The following is a 9,451-nucleotide window of genomic DNA, read 5'->3' as shown; positions in this document are numbered from 1 at the left end:
GGGTTACGGGACAACCCTATCTATTCGTTTTAGAGTTTTTTTTTTTTTTTTTGAAAAGGGTTAACATATCTATTATACTAATTAAATCATCAGCACAAAAATTGTGGTGGGAGCCAAAATGTACATCATGTAGAACTTAGGCAAAAACCAAAAGTGTAACATCCTTGTTCTTCTCACAAGGAGCCTAAGACTTCTATGATTGAATCATGGTCATCAATATATTCTAATTTACACCAATAACTAAAAAGAAGAGTACAATTCATCTTAATCTTCTGTGTAGAGCTGCTTGTATCTTCAAAGCATCTTGCATTCCTCTCCTTCCATACTGTCCACCAAATAGCTGCTGGGACAAATTTTCATCTGTCTTTGTTAGAGGAATTTCCCCCCTGTATTCCAACTTTCCAGAAGTTCAAAGGTTCTTCCTGGCATTGTCCACCTAATACCCCTTAGGCTGATGAACAATTCCCACAACTGTCTGGTCACTCTACAATGTAGAAACAGATGGCCAATTGTCACTGCATCTTGTCCACATAAATAGCATCTAGAACAAATTGGCAATCCTCTTTTCCTAAGATTTTCCTGAGTAAGTACTGCTTCATTAGCCACCAACCAAGTAAAGCATGCCACTTTGAATGGTATTTTAACTTTCCATGTGTTTCGAAGGCCATAAACTGTTTTGAGGCACCTAATTCAATCTTTGTAGGCTGAACTTACTGTATAACTTCCNTTGGTAGTGGAGTTGGGGAGAATCCTTATGGTTTAAGGAGATATACTCCAAGTTCAAGCTCTATTAGGAAGGGAAAAAGTGTGGCTACTACAAGTCGATCCCTATCCCTAATTGATGAAGAGGAAAGTGATCATGAAGAGGAGGGGGAAGAAGAAGATGACGAGCAATATGAAGATACTAGAGGAATTCAAGATTTTGACAATCTTGAAGAAGAAGAAGAAGAGTAGAAGAATAAGATGTTGATTGACTTCTAGTAATTTAGTAGCTTTGATTTTGCTTGTCCTATGGTTTGTGGATGGTTTGTGGATGATTTGGTGGTACCTAGTACCTAATTTTAAGTATTTAAATTGATGTTTTTGATTATTTATAATTTTACATTATGTTTTTTAAGAATTGCGCTTCACTTTAATAAAGCGTGCGCTTCGCTTTGCGCTTCGCTTTTGAAGCGAGGCGAGCCCTTGTCGCTTTTTTGCGCTTTGCGCTCTCAAAAACACTGCTTCTTTTCCATACTTCACTTTTATCACCCTTCCCCATAGTGTTTGCTCTTCCCTTGTAAACCTCCACAACCACTTCATTAATAGACATTTGTTTTGCCTTCTCAGATTTTTGATTCCCAAACCCCCTTCTTGTTTACTAATGGTCAACTTTTTCCATTTAACTAAGTGAAATCCTTTCTTCTCTTTATTTCCATGCCAAAGGAAATTCCTTCTCATGACTTCCATTCTCCTTTCTACACTTGCAGGTAAAGGGAATAGGGACATCATGTAGGTTGGGAAAGCGTCTAATACAGAGTTAATAAGAACTAGTCTACCTCCCAAAGAAATGTATTGTGCTTTCCATCTGGCTAACTTTTTCTCACATCTTTCCAGAACTCCATTCCATATATCTTTGGATTTGCTTTTTGCTCCTAAAGGCATCCCCAAATAGATAGTAGTAAAAGAACCAACTTCCCCTCCCAGAATGTTTGTCAGGATTTGTATGTTAGGCACCTCATTAACAGGATAAATCTGACTTTTCCTCCAATTAATATGAAGTCCAGAAATAGCTTCAAAGAGGATAAGGATGATCCTAATGTATTTTACTTGACTTTCCTCTGCACCACACATAATTAGAGTATCATCCGCATATTGAAGGTGAGTAATTTCCAACCTCTCAACTTGACTACTTGCAATATTGAAGCCCTTAATCCACCCGTTGTAATGTGCAGTTTTCAACATGTTGTCGGCCCTTCCATTGCTATTATGAAGAGAAAAGGTGACAGGGGGTCACCTTGTCTCAGACCCCTTTGTGAGGGGAAGAAACCTTCTGGGGAACCATTGATCAAAATAGAGAATCTAACAGTACTTATACAAAATTTCATCCAACTGATCCACTTTCTTCCAAAACCCATCTTATGCAGAATTCCTAGGAGGAAATCCCAATTGACATGGTCATATTAACAGTACTTAGTAATATCATAGATAATCACAACTGGCTCCAAATCTGGGCACTTGCTCAAATACTCTAACCCTTAACTGCTAAAATTGCATGCTGGATAACTAACAACTTGTTTTCCAATTTCAGTTTGGTCTATAACTTTCCTTTCCAGCTTGTAGGAAGATAATTGCTGACTCCACTCAATGGTAAATCTTCCCAAATATATCCTTCAATCCATTTTCCTTGATGGAATTACCTTTCAGATTTTTCTTGATTTTTTATATGACAGCCTTTCATCTACACAAGTTCGGATTGTCATTAATTTTTACTACCTTTTCACATAAGTGAAAGTTTTAGTAATAGCAACAACCGGCACTATTTGGAAAAAAATGTGTATCCACTTTCCATGATATAATATGATGCCAGAACATTGTCGTTGGAATAGTGCACGCTTGTTGTCAAAGGCAAAAAGCATCAAAAGCCCTGAGGTCTCCAAGTCTTTAAGCACTTTAGTGAAGGAAGGCACAAATGAAGAGAAAGTAAAGAATCTTATGTAAGGAAATTACTCACTCTATTCCATTTTATGTAACACTCTTTTCTTTTTAATCCGTTACAAAAAGAATGATATCTTTCTATATTAGAAAACTCGTTAACTTTGAATTTCCCATTTACCCTCAATGGTATGCTCTTATAGCCATAAAAAATGCCATGGTATATTTAAGACTAGAAGTTCTAAGGGTACTTTTGGTATATGCCAAAAAATTTCTTCTTCCGTTAACTTCTTACCCAATCAAATACTGCCAAATAAAATAAATCAAAAGGAGTACTATAAATACCTACGGAGAAAAAGAACCACTATAAATACAAAACAACATTCTGAACAAATGAATTAAAAGAAACAGTATGGAAGTGAATTATATGAAGTTCTTTTATCTTTTTCATATAACTTAATAACAATAGTGTCCGGACCAGTTCGGTAGCACGTTGACTATCTACCGAGCACCTATTGCCTCCCACCAGCATGAGTATCGAGTAACTCTACCCCCAAGGCCTAGGCAGATTAGGAGAGATCACTAAGTGTTTTTGTCTCGACCTTGGTCTACTAGATTTGCACCACTTTACTAACCAATGAGGCACACCCTTGGATACTATGTGAAGTAAGAAATATGTTAACCAAATTCAGAAAACTATATTAAGTTTCTGATTTCGATGGACATATGCAATTTTAAGTGTTAGATTAGATTTAGTCAATGACTAGCTTTCTTATTCTGAACTTCTAATTCCCATTTTTAATCACATAGAAAGAAAGAAAATCATTTTCAGTTATATGCATGATGTTGCAAATCTTCAAGACATCATCAACATTACTTGATTGGCAGAACAATGACTAGAAAATCAAGATTTCTAGTAGGGATTTATTTTCAAACCCTAATAAACTAAAAGAAGGGAAATGATTGTTTTTAGAATGATGAACCAAAGTTCAATGTTCATCCAAGGGATTCAATACCCACACTCTAATATTTAAAAGGAAATAAGAGAATAAGACCTTTTCAAGATATTGACAAAAAATTTAACATCAAGAGAAGGAACTCCACACATAAGCTTTGATAAAATGAAATATGAAGAATTTCCCAGATAGTGACATGAAATTTAATGTTAATAAGAGGGACTTAATACCCAAGCTCCACCATGAAGAAAAAGAAGAAAAGGAGGAGTTCAAGGAATATTTCTATCGGATCATCCAAAAAAAATTACTAGGTAGCACACGTATGGGAAGAAGAATAACCTGGTTAGGCACCCAAGGGTGTGGCCTCGCAGTCAATATAACTAGAATGACTATAGGATATTAGGGTTCAAATCTCACCTAAAGCAAAAATGCTAGATGATTTCTTTCCATCTGTCTATATGGACAGACTTCCGTAGTACCTGTGGTATCAGGAGATAGCAGGCACCCCATGGATAGTCGATGCGCACACAAGATGGCCCGAACATCATCATTTTGCATCCAGCGGCGGGGACAAACATTTAATTTCCCAGTTAATGAAGGCTCTTCTGGACAAAAATTTCCAATATTTTAGCTTGAAGAGATACAGATGCTTCAATCATTGTTACTGTATCATAGGGATCTTGAAGCTGCTTTCCAGAAGGGGTATACTCCAGCCAAGAGTTCTCAAATTTTCCAAGTATATTTGCAAATAAAGGAGGATGTATCGACTCCATCTGGTGAGTAACCTATGAGATGTTGTCTATAAGCTGGAGTAGATCTCTCATTCTTTCTCATGAGAATCTAGAGACATTAAAGTCACCACCCAAGGCATAACCATAGTCCAGTACAGAAAGCTCAAACCTAGTCTTTCTATTCATTTCTAGCATTTCGTCCATATGCACCCAAGAAATCGTTGAGAAATAATAAACAATATTTGAGAGAACAACAGAGATAAGAGTGACAACTACTTATAATATCTTTACACGTCACCATCATTTATCTCACAGAATTGGGATTCCTCCACTTCTGTTAGTGGTTGGTAGGGAAATATACACCATCCAGCTTCACTTTGCCCAATAAATCTCCCCTTCCATTCTTCCATCTTAGATCTTTGAACCCCTCTCATTCTAGCTTACAATTTTTATCTCCGTTTGTCAACAATTAAATATGGCTTTCCTCTACTCCTATCACCCCATATCCGTAGTGGATGTTGAAGTCTAGCTTCTTCAATTCTTTCTATTCCTAATCCAACTTACAGTTTTTCCATGTATTAAGCCATCTCAAATAAAGTTCACATTCTTATAGAGAAGCTTCTACCTCATATTATAGAACACCAAGGGAAACACATATTAGCAAACCTTCAAGTAACAATCCATTTAACCTTTCTTTCTTAATCTCTACTAATCAAAGGGAGTTATCCCATTCTGAGGCGAAGGATAACACAAAATGTAACCTGGTTTCACTGCTCCAGTTGAAGAATTTTTTTTCTTCATACAATCTCTGAATAGCAATGAACTTATTTGTCACCCCAACATGTTCTTGGTAACGGCAAAGAGTAAACATTGGCAACTTTGGTCCAAGTAGCAGAGTCACATTCATTCAGATTAGATGGAGATAGGAAGAAGGAACAGTTATAACATGAAGAGCTATAAGATCTCCTGTAGGGCTCAGATTTCGTAATGGATATCGATCCAATAAACATTCTAATTCTCATCTTAATGTGGTGTTAGAACCAGTTGAATTTGGGATAGATGTAGGGATAAGAATAATCTAATTAATAGCGCACCCTCACTATCTCCTTTCTCTACCTCTTTTTCTCTCTTCTTCCCATACTACATTCCAATTCACTACTAGCCTTTTCCATAGTAAATAAAGAAAAATGCATCTAAAATGTGTAATAGTCCTACTACAAACATATATATCTTCTTCCCATGCTACATTCCAATTTTTTACTAGCCTTTTCGATAGTAAAATAAAGAAAAATGCATCTAACAATGTGTAATAGTCCAACTACAAACATATAAATGCTAATAAGTAAAGGCAAAAGATAAGAAGAACTTACGAGGATATGAAAAGTGAGGAAAGACAAGAAGGAGGTGAAGCTGCGAGCGTGAAGGAGGTGGGGAGCCAAGGTAAGAAGGACAACAGCATAATAGGAGAGTGCGACAATGGCTAAAACGATGAGGATCATGAAATAGCCCAGGACTTTGAGTCCGGAACATAGCCTGAAAGGGTTCATTGCAGGAGGCACAAGTTGTAGAACGGGCAAAGACGTCCTTCTGGATCGAGCTGGGAACAAGCGTCTCCAGTTATGGGAAGCCAGCTCGAAATTGTGAGAACGCCGGTCACCGAGATTATGGAGTGTCGACCGGCGGGGAGGTGATTAATCTGTCTCTAACGCTGTGTTTTACCACATCGAAATACACACTCTCTCCTGTTGTTGAAAATTTTGACTCAACTTTGCCTTGGTCCAGGAAAAGAATTTTTTTAATTTTTATAGATGTGATTAGATCAAGGAAAAAGAATTAGATTGACGAACCAAAAAGAAAAGGGGAAGAACGAATAAAAGCAAAAAATAGAGTGCGAATACACATTTGATGTGAGCAAGTAAGAAATCATTATCAAAATAATAAAGTATAATATGAAAAGAAGAAAGGACGAAAATTATCTGTTCAATAATAATCAAATGGCAGAATAGCCTCTTAGGTACTTGTACTTGTTAGCGTTTGTCATCCCGGTCCCTATACTTAAAAGAAGATTCATCCAGACACTTATAGTTGTTCAAAGCCAATATTTTAAACCTCTCTCACCTGGCGTGTTCTTCAAATCTCTGACATGAATGACACAACAGTGGCCACGTCAAATTTTTTGTTACACATCATTATTAACTTATTTTTCACATTATTTTAAAATTATTCATTTCCTTTTCTTTTATTCCACCATTTGCTCCATCTTCCTCCTCCCTCACCATTTTTATTCTCCATTCACAAATTTTAAAAATCTCCTAACCATCACTGTGTGCGACCCCTCTTCGACCATCCTTCACCTACAAAGCTTCTTCATAGCCAACATTTCACCATAGCATCACCAATCAACCACTAAAAGCTAAACCAGCCATCAATAATGACCACCCGAAAGACCAACATCACCCAAAACTTTTTGAAATTTCACTACAAGAAAACTAGAAAATAGGTTTCACCGGCGATCTTCTTTCACTATTTCTATTTCTTTTCTTTGCAAAGGCTATCTTCCAAAGTAGGGAATGGGGTGTGAGAAAAACTCCCCAAAAATTGATGCAAATCAGGTACATGTTTTGGATCTATAGCGACGAGGGATGTCATTGTTTGGATGAAGATATGGTGGGGAGGGTACCGTTGCTGTGGGTTTTGGGCTAAAATGGGGGAAGAGGAGCAAAGTGAAGAAGGGAGGGAGACAGAGAAGGGGGGGGGGGGGGGGGGCGTCCTTGGTGGGCGACAGAACATAAGAGAAAGAGAAAAATCACCTATTTGGCATTTTCTTTCTTTTCTAATTTGATTTTTTTTAATTTTTCTTTTTCTTTTTTCCTTTATTTTAATCTATTAAATTTTTTACGTTCACGCTCCTTATATGCGTGAAATTCACGATTTTGTCCAGTTCAGCGATTAAGTTGCCATATAGACTTGGTCAATGCTCAGAGGGGTTTAAAATATTACTTTTGAACGAGTAGAGGTGTCTAGATGAAACTTCATCAAGTTTGGGGACCGGGATGACAAAGTGGCACAAGTATAAGTGTCATTTAGGCTATTCTGCCATAATCAAATAACTCTTGTTTTAGGCCCCGTTTGGCCATGAGTTTTTTCATGTTTTCATGAGTTTTCCCAAAATAAATTTGGGATTTATTTTCAAAACTCATGTTTGGCCATAAATTTTGCTCATATTTTGGCCAAATCCCAAATTTCAAATCCCAAAATCAGTTATTGAACTGATTTTGGGCCAAAATCCCAAAACTTGGGAATTATATACATGTTTTTCCAAAATAAAGTTGGAAAATATGTTTTGAAAACGTATGTCCAAACACATTTTCATCTTCAAACCAAACTTCACCCAAATCAGATTTTCAAATAAATTTGGGATCTATGGCCAAACGCTAGCTTAGCCAAGAGAGTTCTTTCAAAGTCTTATTATTAAAAAGAGTTAATACCCTAAAATCTCCTTTTACCTATAACTTTGTGTGAGTTACCTATTTAAACTATAGAGTATTCCCAAAACCTCCTTAAACTATATTCCCTTTCATATTAAGAACCGCAAGGGGCCAAATATAGCCATGTACTATGAGAAAAGGTTTAAATATAGAGTTAATACCCTAAAATCCCCCTAAACTGTTATGTTTTTGTCAGTTTTCTACTTAGACTATTCAGTGTCCCCAAAACCCCCCTGAACTATATTACCCTTCATATTAAAAATACCTCATTGTATACTTAGAGGTGCGTGTAGTACACGCTCCTAATTATTTAAAAAACATGCCATATAGCACTACACGGGCTATTCAACTCAGCCTAAAACCCGCCTAAACTATCACCATTTTGTCAGTTACCTACTTAAACTATCTGGTGTCCCCAAAGGCCCCCCCCCCCCCCGAACTATAATTTTCCTATATATTAAAACCCCATGTTGCGTCTGTCTAACTATATTAACTTGTGATTTTTAAAGAGTTTTTTATACAATTTACTCATGATGTATTACTCTGGGATGATTGATTAATTTTATGAGTTTTGGCCATAATAATATAAATGCACTGTGTTAATTTTAGGTTTAATTGTGATTGTGAATTATGCTAAACTCCAATTGAATAAGTCATTTATATTCATTTTGTAGTACAAGAAAAATATAAATAAAGCATATAGTGTTTCTTAAAAATAATCTTATATTACATAAAAGATTACACAAAATAAAATTTCGCAATAAAAAATTAATTAGCCAACAAATACAATTACATTTTCTAATTCCAGATTACATAAAGAAGGTTCAAGATATTCAACTTTATTCTCTACAAGGTGTTGAGTTTAATAAGAATGGTATTCTTTCAATAATATGTGCAAGAAACGAAAGAAGACTAAATAAAGAATGAGAATAAATCATTCAGAGGAAACAAGAGGGGAGAAATTTTTTCAGAGGAAATCCATATGGCGAACTGAAGAAAAAAGATTCAAAATGTAAAGAAAAATGGAAAAATGGTTAAAAAATAAGGACGAAAGGTGGATATAACTGAAATATGGAGAATATTTATTAAAAAGAATAAATGTGAAAGAGGGTTAGGCTAATTAGCCATTATTTTCTGTCATATGAGCCATTTTGATGGCTTTCTTCAGTTGTCACACGCTCTCAAGCGAGTGTTTGCACAGTTTGCCAGGTCAGCACGAGGGGGTTTTAATACGAAGGACAATATAATTCAGGGGGTTTTTGGGACACTGAATAGTTTAAGTAGGAAACTAACAAAAATGTTATATTTTAAGGGGGTTTTAGGGTTATTAACTCTTAAATATATCTTTCATTATACTTTTTGTCCAAAAATATCACTGTCGTAATACTATTGGTTCAAATATACACTTCTTCTGTTAAGTTTGTCTAAGGTAGACATCCAATCCTATGTGACACTGATATTTGATGAGGTGGATTGCCACATGGCATGCCACCTCAGCGCCCCTAATCCATATACAAAAGATTAAATTTAAAATACAATATTTTTTATGGTAACAGTAATGGTGGCAATAGTGGTGGGGAAAAAGAACATTTTAGTGATAGAAAAAAAATAGAAGGGAGGGGTAATGGGTTAGGGGCGTTGA

The 9,451-nt window shown here is 36.0% G+C and overlaps 1 protein-coding gene across 1 annotated transcript in view; it reads right to left on the bottom strand.

Annotated features, from left to right (window-relative positions):
* The window catches only part of LOC109235196 (probable protein S-acyltransferase 12), a 14,528-nt gene extending 8,302 nt beyond the window's left edge, over positions 1–6,226 (bottom strand). The window contains exon 1 of the mRNA XM_019401202.1: positions 5,692–6,226. Within this exon, the coding sequence (XP_019256747.1) occupies positions 5,692–5,868 (177 nt within the window). The 5' untranslated portion in view covers positions 5,869–6,226. The remainder of the gene's footprint in view (positions 1–5,691) is intronic.

This window comes from Nicotiana attenuata, chromosome 12 (assembly GCF_001879085.1).
Source record: "Nicotiana attenuata strain UT chromosome 12, NIATTr2, whole genome shotgun sequence".
Lineage (NCBI taxonomy): Eukaryota > Viridiplantae > Streptophyta > Magnoliopsida > Solanales > Solanaceae > Nicotiana > Nicotiana attenuata.
Note: the sequence above shows the minus strand (reverse complement) of the source record. Positions and strands in the feature narration are given on the sequence as shown.